Raw genomic sequence first — 21691 nt, 5'->3', positions numbered from 1 at the left:
AAGATAAGAGAAGAGAGTGGGAAGGGATGGAATGGAATGGAATGGGGATGTAAAAAGGAAGGGAAAGTAAGGGTGGTGGTACTTTTGTTGGCTCAACTCGTCGCGGGAAACGGGAACAGAACAGCAACGGGAGTAGCAGCCTTTGGCACTTTCGGTATTACAAATGCCTACGTACATGGGTGTGCATATGTATGTACATAGATACATAGATACGTACCAAGAGAGCCGTAACAATAAGTTATGTAATGCGAGAACGAGAGTCATGGCTGAAGCTCCTCGCATTTTCCCCCAACCAGCTCGAAATTACGCGGCTTAATGGTCGTCCAATATATGCTTTAGATACCTACAGGACACCGTAGGGTCTGACAGATAATATGGTTTGTGTAATCGGTATGTATATAGCTCGCAAATGTAAGAAAATTGTACAGTATAATATTCCTATATTTGTATGAGATTGAAAGAAAACATTTGTGCGAAAGTAGTTTATTTTCACAATTTCTCGGGTAATGATGGAGAGGAGGATTCATGATCGCACCCCAGGAGTCCTCATGCCTGTGGAGTTGAGGAGCATATTCCTTGGGGGATATTATTATTACTCTCCCTCTGTCTAATGGAATCTCGGTACAAAGTTCCTGCGCAATTAGCAACCCCCCAGAGAGTTGACCATAGGGTGCAATATGAAACAAGAAGTAAGAAGAGGAGAAGCATTAGGTCCAGAGATTCAATATCACACCAATTTATTTTCATCCCCGTATAGTTTATATCTTGTAATCCACAGTCGGAAACGAATGTCTGATTCACCGTAGAACATTGTAAGGAATGGTTTCCCCCAATTTCGATACAGTGACTCACTAAGTTTCATCCAATCCTATCCTCCTTGGTTTCAACCACCATTCAACCACAATGGTTGGAGTGCAATACTTTGTTGTGTACGTAGCATTATAAACGGTTAGAATCGTCATCAGTACTGTAGCGTTACAAGTTTATAGTTTTAGTTTTAAAGATGAATCTCTACCGTATATTTCTTCTTCTTCTTTTGCTCATTTTATTTCTACCAGTTCTTATTACTACACTACCATCAAACTTTTCCGGTTACGGTTTATGGCACAAAACTTGTACACCCAAAGTATACAACGTACACGATAAAGAACCGAGTACATGACGTATCTATGTATAATAACGCGGTTCGTGAACCGTTCGTGTACCATTTATACCAGAGACTGGACCGGCGAATGCACAGGGGTCGGAGTTTGCCTCTGACAAGACGTTGTTGGGCCTTTTAACCCAAAGCGTGCGTCATGTGCATAAACCCATACGTTAAACGTACCGCGCGCGATCATCGCCTGTCTCCAACAACCCGTAACAACCACATGGCCATCATGCTGTGCTGGGTACAATGTGCAACACGATACCAAGCAATCACCTGCCTCTGGCAGCCAGTTATGGATGGTCGATGAGGTTGGCGGTATTTCGTACATACCAAGCCTCGGGATGTTCCACCCTTTCCCCCAGTTCCAGGCTGTTATACGTCGGTGACAGAAGAGTTATAACCTTTTGACGAAGTGTCCTGTGTTTCTTGTTTGTGTTTCGGGGGTCCGGTTCACCGTTTTTCCACGGACATTGATTCGAGCTTGGAAATTAATCGAAAACTCTAGCGCACCCTCATTTTCGTCATATTCTATTTCCAACTGGACCGAGTGTTTCCAAACTCGCCCCGTTTTGACTTCATTGCTTGTCGATACTTTCGACACTACTTTGATAGTGGTGCCTCTAAAATCTAATATTTCTTTACGTCCATTCAGCTGACACAAACCAAATGTGCAAAAACCACAAGAAAACTACAGCAATATGGTGCTCTTTTGTTGACCATTAGTTGTCCTGTCGCCGATTTTAGTGCTGTACATATTTTTTTCGAAAATGGTGATTTAGCTAGCTCGAGTAGCAAGTCGGCATGAAAACCATTTTCAAAATAATTAAGCAGCAATAAAATTGGCGATAGCGTTACTTTTCAGCAACGCAAGAGCACCAAATTACTATACTTTTTTGTAATTGTACTCATTTGGTTATGTCAGTTTCATAAACGTTAAGAAAAGTTTAAGGTTTTGGATACGACACTATCCATGCTTTCAAGGGTATCGACCAGCAATTAGGTGACTTGTTTTTGTTATCTTTCTCCCACATTTCCACTAAATGGTTTCACATAGTTTCTAATTTTTGATTCCATCAAAATTTTCTAAACAGAGAAGTTTACTCGTTTTTTTTTTTTTATTTTTATTATTTTCATCCATTTGTTCTTGAGGTATGAATTTTTGTATTTTTCTACGAAAGTTGACGACATCTTGAAAAATTGACCAAATGAGGTGTTTTTTGTTTTTTTTTTTTGAAAATTGTTGCTTTTAACGATACATTAAGAAAAAAGATACAAAAAACGTGATCATTACTAATTGCGGTATAATTTTTTTATTTGAAGCTCAAACTTCACGATTTCAAGAGGATGGCCCCTTTTTTTCTTATATTCTCATAACGAACATTGTTTTTTTTTTTTTTTTTATACAAATTATGCGATCGGATTTATCTGCATCTATTTTTTCAATTTGAAATTTCTGAGTACAAGGCTTCTGTATGAAATCGAACGGAAAAGTTTCGTTAAATTTTGACTCCCTCTGGAACTCGTTCACTTAACTTTGCTATTTTAAAGACTACAGGGACAATTTTTCACAAAATTTTCGCGAGTCGAAGCCTGCTATCGACATTAAATAGTCTGTTCAATTTGCGATGTTTTTTTTTTCCTGCCAGGAAAGCATACAATTCGTGCAAAAGTCAGATCTCTCTGTAAAAACAAAAAACAAAAAAAAAAAAAAAAACAAAAAAAAACAAAATGAATAAAAAAAAAATTCGAATTATTATTCCCGTACGTTTTGACGTACCCATGTATAGTTTTGAGACAATAAAACGGCACCGGTTTATACAGAGCCTGTACCATTATCATTCCCTGGATGGATGCTGCGGCGTCTCGGCGCCTTGTAGTCGTTGTTGCCCAAAGACGGCGCCGACATCCCCTGTAGTATATGGATAAAAGTATACATATGTATGTATATATATATATATATATATATATATAGAGGAAGTGGCGGAGGCTCAGAGAAGGGTGGAACCGTGAGACGGTGGTCGTATTTTCCCTTTCCCTCCTTTCCCTTCCCTCCTCTTCTCTCTTCTCTCTTCCTTCTTATATCCGCGCCGAGAGTTTCTCTTCTCTCTACTTCTTCTCTCCTCCTCTCCGGCTTATCCGCGATAAGAGTTCGTATACCTATGCGTGTATACCATATTTGTGTGTGTGTGTGTGTGTGTGTGTGTGCGCGATGCCGAGTGTAGAGAAAAGAAGGTAATATCACGCGTGCACGGTGGTTGCATTTGTATGTGTATGTGTATGTGCTCGTGTGTTTGTACGTGTATTATATCAGCTTGGGACGGTAAAGAATATCAAGTTATACGTGGAATAATGGCACCCTTGATGATGCAATCGGCAACGACGACGCTGCTGAATTGCCCTGCACGTCTCGTTGGAAGAAACACGCGTCGACAATCTTGCCAAATTTCAATTCGCTCTATTGGACTCTGTGCGCTTGCATGTGTATGTGCGTGTCTTCTGTCCCGACGCACCGTTGAATTCCTCCTATTTCTTCCGCTCCTTCTTCATCTTCTTCATCTTCCGTTTCTCATTTTTCAATCTGCTGCACCCTTATGTGAAGGGTTCAATGCCAGAGTAGCCTAACCCACATCGTACATAAGGCTTATCTTAAACGAGTTAGGATAGCCGAAGTGAGCATTATCGACAATGTGGGTTAGGCTACTCTGGCATCGAACCTTTTAAACAGTTGAAAATCGTCAGGCTGCATTTTTACTCGTCTTCGTTTACGTATCATATGCTGATTTTAACAAAATATTACAGACTATCAATAAAATTAAAATCTTACATTTATTGTTCTTCGATCTCCCTCTTCCGGATAACGCAGGATTAAATATTTCAAATAATTTCCTTCTATTCGTTCATCCATCCTGTTGCAATATGAATTAAGCGACGCGATTTTTTGACACTCTTCAACGATCGTGATCTTCTTCTTCTTTACCACCCCCTGAGTGCCCCTGATGCACTCTGCGTCTCAAAAGAAATAACAAATGTTTATACCGAAGTATCAGTTTACGTAATATACGCCATTCGTCTATACATACGCAACGTAATCGGGTGATTCATTTACTTATTCATTTCTCGCTATCATCGTCATCATCGTCATCATCGTCATCATCGTTGTTATTATTACTGTTGTTGTTGTTGTTCTTGTACACATATGCACGTACGTAACAACTCTACGATTTCTGTACGATATGCCTTGTTTGATTGCCTGCAGAAACGTTTAAATGTGTCCTTGAGTACAATATTTATAATAACGCGCCCCGCTGATGCTGATGCCGGGGTTGATGATACGCGGTTCGACCCTGATTTTGAGGTCAAAATACTTAACCTTTCATCGTTCTTCGGCTCCCGTCGTCGCGTCCAAGAAGATTGGCATAATTTGGATAAATATCTGCGTCTGTAGCAATTTCATGTTCTCGAAGATGTTTTTCTTCTTCTTCTTCTTCTTCATATTTTTCATCTTCTTTTATCCATTTATCATACAATCATTTCTATCAACAACTATACAATCGGAATTTCCTGCAGATTTCAGTCGCGTATACTTAGGCTCGTTATGCTTGTATACTGAAAAAAAAAAACATCTCTGTTTTTTGCCGTTCGTTTTATTGCTTGCATTGTTTCGTATATTCTTCAGCAGTAGATACCATTTGGAGTAATCCGAAAAACAAAAATGGAGAGGGGAAAGTGAGAGAGAAACTGATCTATCCGAATCAAGGTTTGGTCGTTCATTGTCAGTTCATTATGGGTGTAGATTTCGGGATTTCTCTTCTGAGACGAGGCTTTTGAAAGGTAAAACAACCTGCAGTCTGAGCCGAAGCTGCACATCATCTTTCTTTTTCCTTTTCATCGCGTTCGTTGCGTGTATGTGCGTTTGTAGCTCAGCCGTTTTTTCTTTTCTCTTCTCTTCCTTTCTGTACATAAGATAATGTTCAGCGGCCGGGTAGTTTATCGATGTCAAATAAACTGTAAAAACGCTCTCCTATTATAAACACCCTGCATGTATAACTTCCTTCAGCCGCATCTATATACAGCGGAACATAAGACTCAAATCTCTACAATCTTTCCTTATTTCCTTCTTTACTTCTTTGCTTCTCTTCATTTCTCGAATGAACAATGTTGGCTCAGCGCGATAAAACTTTGCTTCGCATCCTGAGAGAGATGGAGAGAGGGAGAGAAATCATCTTGTGATTAGAAACTACAACCTTGACCAAGAGCTTGACTGACATATGGTTGCTTATTATTTGCAATATTATAGAGAAATTTTGAGATTCGATTGGTCCAAATCCCCGCGTTGTACATTTATTTATTTACTTTTTTTTTTGTAACAATAATTAGCACTCAAAGTTTAGATCGCGTGTTATTTTTTCTATGCCAAACAAACGTCATCGTTTAACAATATACGCGACGATCAATGAGAAGAGAACAGAAGAAAAGAGAAGAGACGGAGAAAAATCAAGAAGCGTGAATCGTTATTCTACATATGTAGCTCAGAATTTGGCAAAACTTTGGTAATGTTCCTTATTTTCGTTCATATTTTTCTCTACTTTTCGGAGTGGATCGAGATGAAATTTAGACGGTGTTCGGTGAAATCCGATGTCGTATAATAATGATAATAAAACTTTTCGGCTTCGGCAACCACGAAATACAATCTAATCTAAACCGAAGATGTGAAAAAGAAAAGAACAAAAAACCGCAAAAAATACCAAAAAACAAAGAAAAGAAAATAAAATATCTCGTCTCCTTCTCCTCTTCTTCTATACACATATAATATACATCATACGTATCACATACATTTGTGTGTATAAGTTATATGCCGTTGTTAGTCGGCCTTCTATCAATATTTGCTCAAAATATTAACACTCCCCGTGAAAAATGTTATTTATTTCGACGTCCACACTCCGACGTCAATGCGTATTTCTGTGTTGGTATGTTTCAAGTCGCGACCCTCTCACTGATAAAAAAGAAAAAAAAACAAACAAACAAATCGTACAGAAATTCACACTTATACTTGAGCACAAGTGTATTAGCGTATATCGTGATATCTGAAGATGGATTTTCAATTGTTTTTATAAAGAAATGGCGTGAAATTTTACTACTTCGTTCGATATGTCGATCGGTATTACAAAATGAAACAGTCTTTAAGATTCTTTTTGTTGTCGTATGACTTTCGCAAAATGTCACAGATAGACAGTAGATTATCTTGGTCATTTGCGCAAATAACCTTACTGTTATATAACGTGGCACATCACGAAATGTCAACGATTGTATTATGCACATTGCACACACACGTAAATAAGAAACAATGGTATATGTATACACGCATCTGTGTATATAAATAGTATAGAGTGTAAGAACAGATTTTTAAATTCATACAAATTGTACATACATACGTATGCGTAAGAAAGTAAGTAATCAGCTTACCCAGTAGGTACGTAATCATCAATTTTCTCTCTTGAATCATTCTCAAGTGTTATGATTACAAACAAAGCGAGAAGAAGAAGAAATCCTGTATTAAAAAAAGTCAACGACCCGTGTCAAATGCAGTTCGTCGTGAGTTCAAATTGTAACTGTAATTATACCTTGGGAATATATAACATATTATATACATACATATAATACGAGCATTGCGTGAAGCGATAAATAATTGCACAGTAATCAGCACTCTATATAATATGAATATTATACGTATTTTGAAAAGAATTAAAGAAAAAAAATAATCCGCGAACGTACGCTAAAAATTGCGTAAATGCTGCTGCACGTGGTTTATAATTTTTTTTTTTTTCTTTTTTTTTTTTTTTAGTTTTCTTCTCCCCACCTGACAGCCTGGATAAGAAAGGCGAACAAACCGACCGAGGTTCAGTAAACGGAAACTATTCTTCTCACGGCTATCGAGTGTCAAATACATATATATTTATATGTACAATATGAAACGTTATTTCAATGACAATGCATAATTGATTATGTGGAAACGTTGCGCGCAGAGGTGGCGATAGAGAGAAATGAAAATTGCGTATAACGAAAGGATAAAGAAGGAGAAACGAATATGAAACAGAAAAATAAGAATAAATAGGAAATCTGCAGTGTAATAATATATTTTAACAATAATGTGTGGCGCGTGGGTGAGAGTTTGCTTACCTTCAATGTCATATCATGTATAATACATATATAATATGTATACACGTATATACTTAAAAAGGCAGATGTCATAACGCTGGACTAACGATAAGATCGGATTTTTCGTTTACGATGCAATAGTGCGTAGGAAAGAAGAAGAAGAAAAAAAAAAAATATGTACATATAAAAAGAAAAAGAAATAAAAGTAAAGAATGAATGAAGTGGAACGTAAGAGAACATGGAGAAAAAAAAAAAATCAACTTTCGAACCTTCAACTCATTGTCAGTGTGCAGAAAAATTTCCGAATCACGTTTCATCGGCGTCGTCAGTCAGTTCGCAGGAATGTGACAGTGAAGAGCTCTTCCGCTGCATATCATATGCAATATCATGCTCTCGCCCTTCTGAATGTGTCATAAATATTAATTACGCGTTACTCGACGATCGTATTTGTTTACAAAGAATTAACCAATCATTTTTCTGCACCTATACATATATAACACGTTATTAAAGTGGTTTTTACCGGGTGATGAGGGTGCAAGTAATTTTTATCACTGCAATTGCGTTTAGTTTTCTGACCGAGGACGTTGCCGCCGTTATAATGCCGGCGCTCCTCGAAAGATACCCCATAAAAAAGGGCCTGTCAAGGGTCGAATACGACTACGAACTCGATGATAAAGAACTGCCTTCCGGCTTTTTATACCGATTAGGAAGAAACTCTCCCCTTGATATCAGTGAGTATTTGTTTTGTTTTCGTTTTTATTGTTATCTCTGCGAGGTGTTTTCGACGTGAACTATTTCATCCTGCAATTCATATTCGTCTCATCCCTGGTTAACAAATTTCGTTCCGCTAAAGTTGGCAACATTTTTTACTCAATTTCCCGACATTCCAAAGAATTTCATTTCGGTATTCGTGTGTTCGTTAATTGTGAAAATTTTGTTCATTCGGCTACCCCGAAAGTTTGACAAACCGAGATAATAGTATGTTTTTTAATTTTATACGAGAGTGATCGATCGGAAGGTAATCAACTCGTCAAAGCTGCTGAATTATTTTCACATCGCATGGCACGCGACTTGACGATCGCCTTTTATAAAACATGTTTTCCGCTTTTTTATTCCATGCGATATTATCGTGGTTGTTTACAACGCTTATAGCCCAATTTTTCGCAAACTTTTTTCCGTCTTCCAATTTTCGTATAAATTTTTGTATTACAGGTTGAATCACTGTGATTTTTCAATCAGTCAAGTACCACGTGTCGTGTTTACATAAGGCAAAAAACTATGCAAAAACGAGGCGATACTGTCACAAAGTGAAAGGAGCTCTTTAAATCTAATAGTTGATAACCAAATACTATAATTATAAACAGCTTAAATACAGCTACAGCTTCTATGTCTATAAGCCAAGAGAACAACTAACATTGAGTTCTGGGGCTGCGATTCGTCCGACTCGCATGCCGCATGTTTTTACATATTGATCATTGTGGGTTACGTAATAAAAGTTTTATTCGGACGGTCTGCAAGGAGAGAATGAGGAAGGGGAAGGCTATAAACTTTATTACGCGACGTCGCCGTACCAAATTTCTTCTATCTATTCGTTCCATAGGTATATACTGCGTATGATGATTACACGCATGGATTCATCATTAATTTTTCCGAAACGGTAAATCATCTGTACACTTTTTATTGATTTTATTACGAGATAGTCGTGCATCAATTATTTAACAAATTATTATATGTTCGTAAGCTGTAAGGATCTGGTCGAAATTAAACTGGGACGAAAATTTAAAATTTCGATAAACGCCGATTCAAATTATTTAAAAATTGTTAAAATCTACTAGACGATTCGTTTGATTTCACCCTACGATAGTTTTAAATTTTATTTCAAACATTATTTTCCATAAATTCACTGAAATGCTTAATTTTTCTTATCATTTTGCCACCTTACGAAACTTAATTTTACAACATAGCACCGATTCTGTAAATTTGTAGAAAACAATCTTTCGCACAACTTGCGACTAATCGTACGGTGAAATCGAACGAATCCTACCTATAGATTTTTATCAACTTTAAAGTGACTTGTAGCGAAGCATCGATATCCAATTTCAATTTTGTATACACATTAGAGTGTTTCAAAAAAACCGACTATTTTTTTTTCGAAGAACATTGAAAAATCCTTCGAGTGTCCCTCAAAAATGACCTCGGTAAAATATGAGCTCTTAATATTGATATTTAGAGGTGGCGATTCTCAATTTTCTATTTCCCATTTAAATAACATGGGAAAAATTTTATTAAAAATTTAGAATTTTATTGCTCGAAAACGAATCAGTGTGAAGATATAAACAAAACATACTCTTGTAGTAAATTTTACGCTCTACAAAAAAGATCTGAATAAAGATTTGCGTAAGGTAAATCGTTTCGGAGTTATCAGGCCTCAAACATCGAACCGTTTGAAATAATGATGTTATTAATTTATAAATGCTACAAAACTGACTCATATCACTTGAATACACAATATTATTGATTTTAAAATTAAAACTATAGACTTCCAGTGAAATGTTGATTAATAAATTTCATTAATCAACGATATGAGTCAGTTTTGTAGCATTTACAAATTAAGAACATCATTATTTCAAACGGTTCGATGTTTGAGGCCTGATAACTCCGAAACGACTTACCTTACGCAAATCTTTATTCAGATCTTTTTTGTAGAGCGTAAAATTTCCTGCAAGAACATGTTTTGTTTATATCTTCACACTGATTCGTTCTCGAGCAATAAGATTCTAAATTTTTTAAAAATTTTTTTCCCATTTTATTTAAATGGGAAATAGAAAATTGAGAATCGCCACCTCTAAATATCAATACTAAGAGCTCATATTTTACCGAGGTCATTTTTGAGGGACACTCGGAAGATTTTTCAATGTTCTTCGAAAAAAAAAAAAAAAAAATAGTCGGTTTCTTTGAAACACTCTTAATACACATCTAAATGTGTATACTTCTAGTGCATTTTATTTTTAGTTTTTTTCAAGAGCTCTTCGCGACCACGAATATAATGATTTGATAAATACCCGATCTACGACTATATCTTGTATGAGAATTAATGAGAAATGTCGTTGTTTTTGGCCAACCAGCCACCCCAAATGTTTAACAAAAAAATTTATAAGACGTGACGTTATCACGTCAAAAAAAAAAAAAAAAAAAAAACACCAGACCCGTAAACGTGGCGAAACTCCGGGCCTATCGGATGTATCGTAAGAGTTTGCTGAAGAGGCAGGAAGGCTAAGAGAATCCCGATTAACCGCGAGTCTAACCAGACTCTGGAAGAGGGACCCCGATACTCGTCGTGCTATGACACTAGCTGGCTAGCTCCCCGGTTCGATAGTCGGCGTCGCGACGCCCGGCTGTCTGCCACCTAGCCGACGTCGTCTGGCTGGCCCTGTCCGACCGACGACGCCCTATATATAGAACGAGGGAGGCCAATTCACCGACTTACGCGTATAGAGATACGCTGTAGTTGGCAGAATTGGCTCTCACCTTCGGCTCACCGATTACACCTGTTCACTTTACGCCATTATGCTTACCCTCTCTTGTATACGTTATGGTGTACGTACCTACCGTGATGCTATTTGCACTCACAGATCAAGAAGTCGCAAACGGTATGGAACGGTTTTAAAATGATTTGAACCTGTTTCAAACTGACTTCGATCAGTTTTAAATGATTTTTAAGGTGTTTCAAGTTATTTCGAATGATTTTAAAATCATTACAAACGTTTACAAATGCTATTTTATTCTGTTTGAAACTGATTTTAACTAGTTTCGAAATGATTTCTGAGACGCTTCAAGTGATAACGAACGGTTTGAAAATCATTACTAATGATTTCAAAGGTGGTTTTAGCCTATTTCAAACTAATTTCAAGTTCAAGTAGTTTCATACGAATTTGAGGTGATTTAAAATGGTTTAAAGTTCTTACAAACGGATTCAAACTAATTCGAACGAGTTTTAAACGGTTTCAAGTGGTTTAAAAAACTAATGATCTCTGAATCGTTACAAGTAACTTCGAATGCTTTCAAAATTATTATAAATTGTTTCGAATGCTGTTTCATCCTGTTTGAAGCCAATTTCAACTAATTTCGAAACGATTTCTGAGACGTTTCAAGTGATAACGTATAGTTTGAAAATGATAATTATTGCTTCTAAAGGTGGTTTCAATCTATTTGAAACTGATTTCAATGAGTATCATACGATTTTGAGGTGATTTAAAACGGCTTCAAAATTCTTAAAAACGGATTCAGACTAATTTGAACGACTTTGAAACTGTTTTAAATGGGTTTCAAGCGGTTTCTGGTTGATTCTAAGAGATTTTTAAGTGATTTCAAACGAATTCAAGTGATGTCTGAGCGATTGTCATCAAACGTAGTTTGCAAATGGAGTGTACAGATAGGTAAATGTGCACTGAAAAATGAGGTGCCATAAAATGAGAAGAGTTGGGAAACAGCAACTTTTAGAGATAGTACGGGTATAAACTAAATCGAGCTCTGCTGAGTTCATAAAAAAAAAAACATCTCTCCGTGGTATGAAAAAAAAAACGTAAAGCGTGAATTTAGCGATCGAATTAATTTAGTTGTTGATAAAATGATATCAGACGAGTTACAGTACCAAGTAACTTTTCTTAACGTCAAATCTGTATTGTTTGTACAATTTCAATGAGTACAAACACGGCTCATCATATTCGTTAAATATTTGTCTGTAAGCATGAATTCTCTGATGACATGAATATAGTTTGAAACATATCATCGGTTTACAACACACAACCTGTGCTGATTTAATTTATTTCCTTACTCTTCCACCGGACATTCTTTTTACTAGACTGTGTAGATGATGATACCGATCTTTGGTTTATTCTTCTTCGATTCTCTTGACTGATGGTTTTTCGTCTCTATATGCACAAGTCTACATTTGCGCCTTGCATAAATTAAACATTAAGTGGCAAGGACTCGAGTCGACAGGATGAGAGTCGGTCATTATTTTAGGGGTAGTCGAGTCGTTGCGTCAGAGGCTAATTTGAGGTGGTTTTAGTCTCTATGGTTACACAGTAGAGTCCACGCGTCTAGCCAGCTCATTGTGTAACAATCCTGAGCTCCGAAAATTCGGCAAACATTACCACGACTGCAGCCGCTGCCAACTCTGCAGCTTCATAAAATGAACCACACATCTATGTAAGAGAGATTGAGTGTAATTTCAACTGACTATAAGCAGAGTATAAAATACGTCACTGCATCGAATCGCAGAGTGCAGCATCAATTAAAAACTACTCTTTTTATACGTATATAATATGAAAAACTGTACATATAATGTATATGATGTGTTTATGCCGTTACGAGTCACTCGTAAGTTAAGTAACCGAGATGCCCCTCACCGGTTTTATTTATACTATGATATGGTGTAGTACATCAGAATAAATTCAAAACGTATATTTTTTTTTTTTGTACACCGATTCGGCCGCTTAAAGTGTAAAAACTTCCCCAGTAGATTACCCCCTGAAAGTAATTTTTTTACGATTGATCTATAGCACTTAAAATTTTCTATTAGAATCAATTGGACGTTATTCTGTTATTTTTACCTTCAGGACTTGCATGGTTTATTTTTTTCAAATTTGGAGTTGGTTTTTACCCTTTTAAAGGGCGAATTGGCACGTGAAAAAAGTACGTATCTGATGTTTTTTGATTTACTACGACATATCCCAGAATGAAGTAAATTGCTAAATTACACCTCGGGTGCAACTTTTCGTACCTGTTCGTACCTCCTCCACAAACAAATTTGTGTATGGTTGTAAATTTTTTATTTGCTTTTTATAATGGATTCGTGAGACCTGATTTGTTAATTCCTTCTCTGTTCGACAGTTTCCGGTTCGTCGTCGAGCGAGGCGAGTGTTACTTCTTCTTCTTCTTCTTCTTCTTCTTCTTCTTCATCTTCTTCTTCTTATTCTTCTTCATCGTCATCGTCATCGTCATCGTCATCTTCTCCTTCCGGTCTTGGTCTTGGTTCGTCAACGAGATCTGGATTATCTAACAGAGGTGCAGCGGCCAACGTTCCTGGATCCGCAATTAACGCCGGTGCAGGTGTAGGTGCAGGCAGCATAGATCTACTGACTATATTGCAACTTCACAACACAACGCGACAAGGCGTCAGTCGCACTCAGGGATTGGTCACCATCAAACCCGCCTACTATCTGCAAGGTGAGTGACGATCAAACCGTATTTTATCGGTCATATAGTATAAGATTTCGATAAATCCAATCACCGGCTCGAAAGTTTCCAGAAACAACGCTAGACTAACAACAGTTTTTTCAGAACAATCTGAGAATGAGTTATCTGATGTTGGCAGTACGCGGGTTCTGTTTCATTTTTGTTTTATATCTCAGTTGGATAATAACAATTAAGTATAGATTAGCTCCGGTGTGACAATTTTTTAAGCTTTTTTTTTTTTTTTTGTTTCGACGTTACTTTATCTTGTATGGTATTCTTAATTACACGTGTGGTTTGAGCTGATTTTAGTTTAAATATTTTTCATTTACTATTCCCTATTCGTTTTTTCTTCCCCCCTTGTTGCCTGCTTGTATATTATATACCAAAGAAACTGTTATATACATAAGTGTATTTTGCATGGTTGCCAATAACTTATACTTCTATACATTGTATACTACACCTTTTGCAATGCACGCGATGTGTGGGTAATTTTTTCTTTTTCTCCATTTATTCTCCCCTTTCGGGGTATGACCAAATAGTCCCAAATTCCGGGAATGCGAATAATAAAAAGAAATGAAGATAAAACGCAAAAATTCCCCAATGTATAACGTGTGTACAAGTATACGTCTATGTATTATATATCATGTATATTGTGCGCGTAATGGTTGGCTGGTTGGTAATAATAGATAAATAGGTAACGTGTTTCGTGAGACACGTGATATTATATTTGCCGTGTGGCCGGCGGCAGGGGCTGCGGGATGAACGGTGAAGGTCAACGGCCTCGTTACCTCCCTTCCTCCCTCCCGCCCTCCTCCTTTTCCTCCTATTTTTTTACTTTCATCAAGATTATATACGATTACGTAAATATGTGTATTATACGTATATAAAGTCGCTTTTACTTTGCTTCTCTTATTGAAATATACAGAATATTTTTATTTAATCGTTTTGTGCCTGTCTTCTTAGTGAAATCATAAAAAATACATCCCCCGTGTCCAGTTTCGACTGTTATAATATAAATATTATTGGAGTGAATTATTGCGGAATCGAGATTAAGCTTTTCAACAATATAACACATACGCTATTACGTATATGTTTGTCTTCTTCAAATCTAGATCACGTTCTAAATCATGGTGTATTATAATTATTCGAGTAATGACAGGCGTACATTCATCAATGCCTTAACCTTCCGGCTAACTTGTTTTCTGTCCGAAACAAAATGCGACATCGATTTTATACGAATCACGTGACAATGACTCTGAATCTATCACATCAGCTGATTAGCCAGTCATTGTCAGATAATTCGTATAGAATTGAACTCGCATTTTGTTTTGGGAGGAAAACAAGCTGACCGGAAGTTTGTAGCATTAATGAACATTACCGTACAATAATGTAAGTGTACACGTAGATATAGTCAAACTCTTATCGTTGGGTGATTTTCGGATTTTTACTGCGCCTGCAAACGAGCAATATGATTATCACGGTCTAATTCTGCTGCGCCTGTATGCCGGCAACAAAACTACACGGTTCAGTTGTGTTGCGCCTGGAAACGAGCAACACAACTATCAGCCATATAATTTGCCAGTAGTTCCGCCTCGTTATGGTCAGACAATCGACGCCGAAACGTCACACTGAGACTACGGGTTGATACTCAAGTTGGAAATTGAATGTTCGTTCGGATCAACGGCTCTTTCGTTAATTATCTATATTGACGATAGTAACGATGACTTGATCAGATTAAATTTTTATAGTATATTGATACCGACGAAATAATCTAATTTACGTTTTATAGATATAGTAGGTATCGCCTTAACTTAGGGCCTTAACTTAATATCTTTCTTTGAGAAACTCTGCCAAGGATTCACCTGTTTCTTCAACCCTAATCGATCACTCTGCGTGAATTTCACCTCAAACATTTTATAAACATTCCCTATTCGAATTTTTGGTATTTTCAATAACTTTGCCGATGTTTTACTATATTTAAACAATCAATTTTGGTTAGGAATACCGAGAGAGCTTTTTCTGCGATCCTTAAACAATATATAGATATTTTAAAAAAATTAACAACTCATTTTTGAAGCAAACAATCATTTTTGCGGTGAATGTCACCCAGTGTGATCGTTGTGCAATTTTATCGAGGTGTGACCGACTAAGGTTAATTTATCTCGCTCGCATCTTAACTCTTGTAGTCCTATGAGATTGGAAAAAAATTCTCTAGTCATTTTTCACATCTCATTTTCGAATACGTAACATTCTCTAGAGTTTTCTCATAAAAATATTGATCACTCGCTTATTCTTCATATTCAACTATTATTATCGGAGAGCCTGCATGTATAATATAACTTCATGACATCGCTTTTCTACATTACATCAATTATGTTGTATCAATCGTATTTTCACTTTCTCATTGCGTTTGAACAACTTATCTCGTATGTTGTAAGAAAAGTAATTGAAACGGTAAAAGGAATTGATATGAAGCACAGGTTGTGTGATAATGCAAAAATTAAAAGGAGGTTTAGCAAAAAAATTAAAGTAAATTGGCCAAGAAAAAAAAGAAAAAAAAATATTTCAGCGATTTGAAGAATATTCTTACTAATGACTTTGTCGTTTATGTTTGGCCTACGTATATACAATACATTAAATTGGGCGTTGTCACAATTTCACCGTCGCGTCTTCTCGTTATCAACATCGTAAAACTACATTATATACAATTCCACATCATATTGTGCACATAACACGTATAATAAACATGAGTTAATTTATCGGAGAAAATATTTGCTAATAAAAACTCGTTCGATCCTTTTTTTTTTCTTTTCGTATATCCATCATCTCATTTCTCCCAACTTATTTTTGAACTAAGAAGAACATTGCAGCTGTTCAAAAAAAAAAAAAGGAATAGCATAATTTTATAAAAAGACCACATAAAATCCGTTTGTACAGCAACATAATTTGTTCCTCTAATGTAGACGGTATAGTTTATTTATCCAAGTATTGCTGCCGTCTGCAACATGAATAAACGATCATGTATTGACAAAATTTCGAACGTTCGTTAGAAAAAAGCAGCTGCCGGTCGTGCGAGGCGAGTTTCTCTATTTTCTCATTTCACGAGAAACGCTACAATGCGACCCTCTCTCATCTCTTATATCCGGTTGGTCAAATCGCCGCCAGCTTTGCACCCCCTGGTCACTAAATCAAATTGCGTGCAGAGACCGTCTTCTTATTAGACACCATGCCTCTCCGAACTGGAGGGCGGATTTGTCATCCAGGGTGAACGGCATTACGCATACCTGCAGCAGGCAGGCCGACCCCGGAAATGGACCATAGCCATTGGGCGGCGAACCTCGCTAACCAGCTCCCTCGGGATCATTATCTATGTCATTGTTGGTTTAACACGTCGTTCCACCTCCACCTCCACCTCCTACTACTCTTCTTTCAGGGGGTCGCGGATCCACCCTGCATACATGCATGTACATTTTACATAATATCCATATGCATGCACATCGCACGTCATTATACCTCATTATTCTTCCTCTTTGACGTGCCCAAAAGTGTCATACGTGTTATGTGACAATTATTTCCCCCATCTCCCTGACTTTTAATATCCTTGTTTTCGCCTGTTTCTCGTTTGTCCTCTTATTTCTGTTACTTCTTCCATCGTCCTTCTCGCCCTGTTTCTATTATTCGACTAACACCCTCGCAGTCTCTATGTTCTCTGTTTATACTGTCTGTGCCTGCAATCCAGTATTTGTACTCGGTGCGCAAGGGGCGAATAACACGTGCTGTTTTCGATGCAGCTGTGGAAATACTGTATATGTACAGTATACCTTTATAAGTGATATTGCAGCTTCGATCGTGCGAATGATCTAGAATCTGGATATTGCCTAGCGTTAGTATTTATCTTTTCCATCCGCACGTTGCGTGTGCAAATATTTGCCTGTTTCTACATTTCAGTTTATTTTTCTTATACAAGTCTTACTATAAGAAAGACTCTCTCGGACTTGTAATTTTTCTATCTCAGTTTGAATAATTCGTACCGCACATAGTTTAATCATATAAGAGGGAAGGAAAAACCACACGATGAAAGGATACAAATATACAGTGTACAGCTTTTCAGATTTTCTATATTTACATACATGTGTCATATATCTATGTATAAGGTCGAGATTAGGATCGATAAACCTGAACGTTTGTATTCTAGAATCTATACCGTTATACCTCATACAGACGATAGATAGAGATTAAATCTCCTTTAAGGGATAACCGAATAATGTCATATGGATATAAGTTCCGTTCGTTGAATAGATCTACTACGTATATACCATGGAGAAAAGAGAAAACGCAACACACCGGGGTACAAGAAAGATAAGGAATATCAAATCGAGCGAGATTTATTTTTCTTTATTACGCAGCACGGTATTCTAAGAGGGGTAAAAAAGGAGGGTTTAATAAAAATGCGAGATGAGAAGAGAATTTTTAATATTTATATGGCATATATATTACATAATATATACACTAAGGTGGTTCTTATTTGGGGGTAGGAAAAATTTTCATTGAGACCGATTTGAAACTCGGCAGAGTTGTTGCTTATAATGATGGGAAAAAATCCTAAAAATTTTATAATTATTGTTCCCTTACATATTAGCCTAATAAAAGTGATGCTATTAAGCTTATATGTATATAAAAAGAAGTATATTATAAAATGATAATAAAATTTTGAAATTTCCACCTTTTTTTTCTATGATTATAAGCAACAACTTTGTCAAGTTACACATCGGTCTCTTAATTTATACCAAAGTCATACAAAACGAAATAACTGCTTATAAAAACTACATGTACTTTGAATTTAAAACTTTCAAACCTGTTCCAGTTGATGTAGAGGATTGAATCTTTACACAGATTTTTTTTAATGATTTGGAACAGATCTGGGGGGTGTCCCAATGAAAATTTCTCCGACCCCCAAATAAAAACCACCCTAATACATACATATATGTATAATACTGTGGGAAAATTCGTGAGGCTTCATAGAGCTTTAGAGGTATAATACTACATCGGTAACATATCCTTCTATATTCGTAATCCTATCTCTCGAAAAATTTCCAATTATCTTCAATAATATTCTCTTATCGGCATTGCACATGCCTCTTGCATACTTTTATTGCATATATATATATATATTATGGGTGACGAGCTGATGGTGAATAGGGACAGAAACACGTATAATAGTTATATACGTATTTATATTGCCCAAAATGCATATCAGGCGCATATAACGAAAAGAATTTTTATACATATGTATATAGATATTTTTAATTGTATTCTCCCTGTTTTATCGCTGTCTTTATAGTGTGTTCTTTTTTTAAAATTATTATTATTATTACTGTGTAATTAGCATAGATATCTATTTTATTGCATTCTAATGTAGTTGTTTTTTTTTACGATTTCAGGCGACGACAGAGAGCTTCGAGTTAGCGAAGCGGGATTTCAAAGAGCTGCGGCGGTTCTTCGGCAGGTTCCGGAGTTCACGGTAGCTGCAGCTCTTCGCCAGGAAGAGGCCAATTCCGGTACAATAATCGCCTTTTCACACGGGAACAACAGGTTCGTACTAATTAAAACAAAACAATATAGAAACAAACAAAAACGAATTACACACACCTCATATTATACATAATACGATCGTGTATACAAGGAATTGGAAGAAAATCATTGGATTCGAAGAAAATAATCTCACAAAATTGCTTTTTTCTCTACCTCTCTCTTAAATACGAAAATCATCAACGACAAGTTAAGATGTAATCATACCTACTTATTTTTTTGTCATATAAGTACACACGTAGTACAAGTGATTATCGCGGGCTGAATTCACAGTTATTAGAATTTCGTTGAAGGTGAAATTGTACTCCAGCAGTCCTTGCTGTCACGTTGTTTGGTGCAAAATAACATTTGATATCCAAAAAGCTCTGAAAATCAGTTTAGAGTTGAAATAAAATTTCAAGTGCGTGGCTTTACAACCGCCATTTTGATTTTGCGCCTATAAGTTTGAGTTCACCTGACGAATATCGTAGCAAAGTAACGTTTTCCTCGATAATGTGAACCTGAAATTGTCGGATGTTATACATCACGCAAAATACTTTTACCAAAGGAACCATTTTTTTTTTTTTTATGTTTCAAACTAAATACTCCAAGTATTAAAAAAAGAAACTGATATGGTTGACGCTTAATAAAATATTCTCTTTTCCTTTTCGAATCGTGATATTAGGTATCTGGAGCTGCAAAGCAGCGGTCGGAAGGACGAACTTCGGCTCCACTATCTTTCCAGGAGGGACGGAGCCGTTCATGTCGAGGCGTTTCCATTCCGATTAGCCGACGGCGCCTGGCATCGGGTCGCCCTCAGCATAAGCGGATCCCAGGTTGAGCTTTTGGTCGATTGTCATCCGCTCTACAGGCGTTTGCTGCGACCCGGACCTCCGGATACTAACTTCACGATACCTCAGCTTCAGCTCTGGGTCGGGCAACGAAGCGCCAAACATTTCTTGTTCAAGGTAATTAGAGAAATAGAGGAAAGACCAAGACGAACAAGATGTCGATGAATATGCGAGGAAAATATCACTTACAATATTAGCTATTACATGTATCGATTACGCACGCTGACGATAACAGAAAATTTCATTTGATGTAGTCACTAGAAAATTCTATGGTAAATATGGGTGTATCGTTAAAATTATGAAGGTTTGATTTTTTTTTTTTTATTACACTATACCTTGGGTTGTTCTAAACGCTGAACAATCCATGCTCCTGATTCAAGCAGCCGGGCATGGAGACTAGAGTAAAGTAGTGGACACAGCATAGGAGAATAAGTAGTAACGGCGTCCTCAAAAACCCATCCTTCAATTAGTTCTCCGCTCTGCCACTAGCATCGCATGGGTCGAAAAGATCGTAAATATAGTAATAAAATTACTGACCGATCCGCGCTTGCGCAGTAGAATGAAAAGTGACGCACCTAAATGATAGTATATTGGAGGTTAAGGAGATTATTTTTGTTTTATCAGTGCTTGTGTAAAGTATTTTGTGCCGTGCTTTTCGTGTAAGAACAGCTGTGATTTGTGTCACAATCTCTATAAACAATTCAAGTTTTCATCGTACGATTCGACGTTTTCTTCTCTGAGCAAAGTAATTTCATTCACTAATGTTTCAGCTTATTTTTATTCAACGAAATTTGATACACCCATTTTAATAAACATAATAAATTAATTAACACTGCACATTAATAACAAAAAGTTTTACACATGTCAACATAAACACTGCACGAATTTTGCCACATTGAGGTTAGGAAATAATTAGTAACAGTGTTCTGATCTAAATATATATATATTAGGGTGGGTCAAAAAAATCAAGTATTTTTTTTTTTGGATTCGACACACGAAAACTAGTTCCTAGCTACCTCTAGAAAGTACTTACCAAATCTAAGCTCTTAATATTAACGGGAAGATTATGCTCATCATAGTTTTCCATTTTCAATTTAGTCTTATATAAAAATGGCCATATCTTATCACCAATAGATTGTTAAATTAGTTGCATCATCAATATTTATAGGAAATTGAACGCTCTACAAAAATGGTCTCTTATACTTTTTTCATTAATCTAACCATTTAAAAGATATTCAAGGTGAAAGGTTGAAGTATTTTAAGGAAAATAACTTTTTGTTTTGAATTTTGTAACTTACTAAAAAATAATTATTGTCAAATGAGTTTCAGATATTTTCATAGGAAATTGAACGCTCTACAAAAAAGGTTTCTTGTGGTTAATCGATTACTGTAACCATTTAGAAGATATTCGCAGTAGAATCCCAATGCCAGAGAATTGAATAGTCTACGGCAGATTTGCATTTTTACAGTAATGGTATATTTGAAGATATGATGAATAAGAATTCTCGACCTCGTATGTAATATATTATATTATTGGTGATCGGTCAATTAAGAAAACGTAATTTTAGTTAACGTTTCGACCCGGATATGGGCCCTCCTCAGAACGATTTATTTAAAAACTGTCAAAAAAACAAACAAAAGGAAAATAGGACTTAAAAAAATTAACAATGGTACTAATAGTAATCGGACATAAATATTGCAGATGTAACATTCTCAGAGACAATAA

The 21691-nt window shown here is 36.4% G+C and overlaps 1 protein-coding gene across 2 annotated transcripts in view; it reads left to right on the top strand.

Moving 5' to 3' along the window:
* LOC124302342 (protein kinase C-binding protein NELL1-like) overlaps positions 1–21691 on the top strand; it is an 83136-nt gene that overhangs the window by 41018 nt on the left and 20427 nt on the right. For both annotated transcript variants that reach the window (XM_046758451.1, XM_046758452.1), the window contains exons 3-5: positions 13202–13537; positions 18988–19138; positions 19800–20082. In XM_046758451.1, the coding sequence (XP_046614407.1) occupies positions 13202–13537; positions 18988–19138; positions 19800–20082 (770 nt within the window). The remainder of the gene's footprint in view (positions 1–13201; positions 13538–18987; positions 19139–19799; positions 20083–21691) is intronic.

The sequence above is a fragment of the Neodiprion virginianus genome, chromosome 4, assembly GCF_021901495.1.
Source record: "Neodiprion virginianus isolate iyNeoVirg1 chromosome 4, iyNeoVirg1.1, whole genome shotgun sequence".
Lineage (NCBI taxonomy): Eukaryota > Metazoa > Arthropoda > Insecta > Hymenoptera > Diprionidae > Neodiprion > Neodiprion virginianus.
The sequence above is the reverse complement of the archived record's forward strand: the minus strand, read 5'-3'. Positions and strand labels throughout refer to the sequence as shown.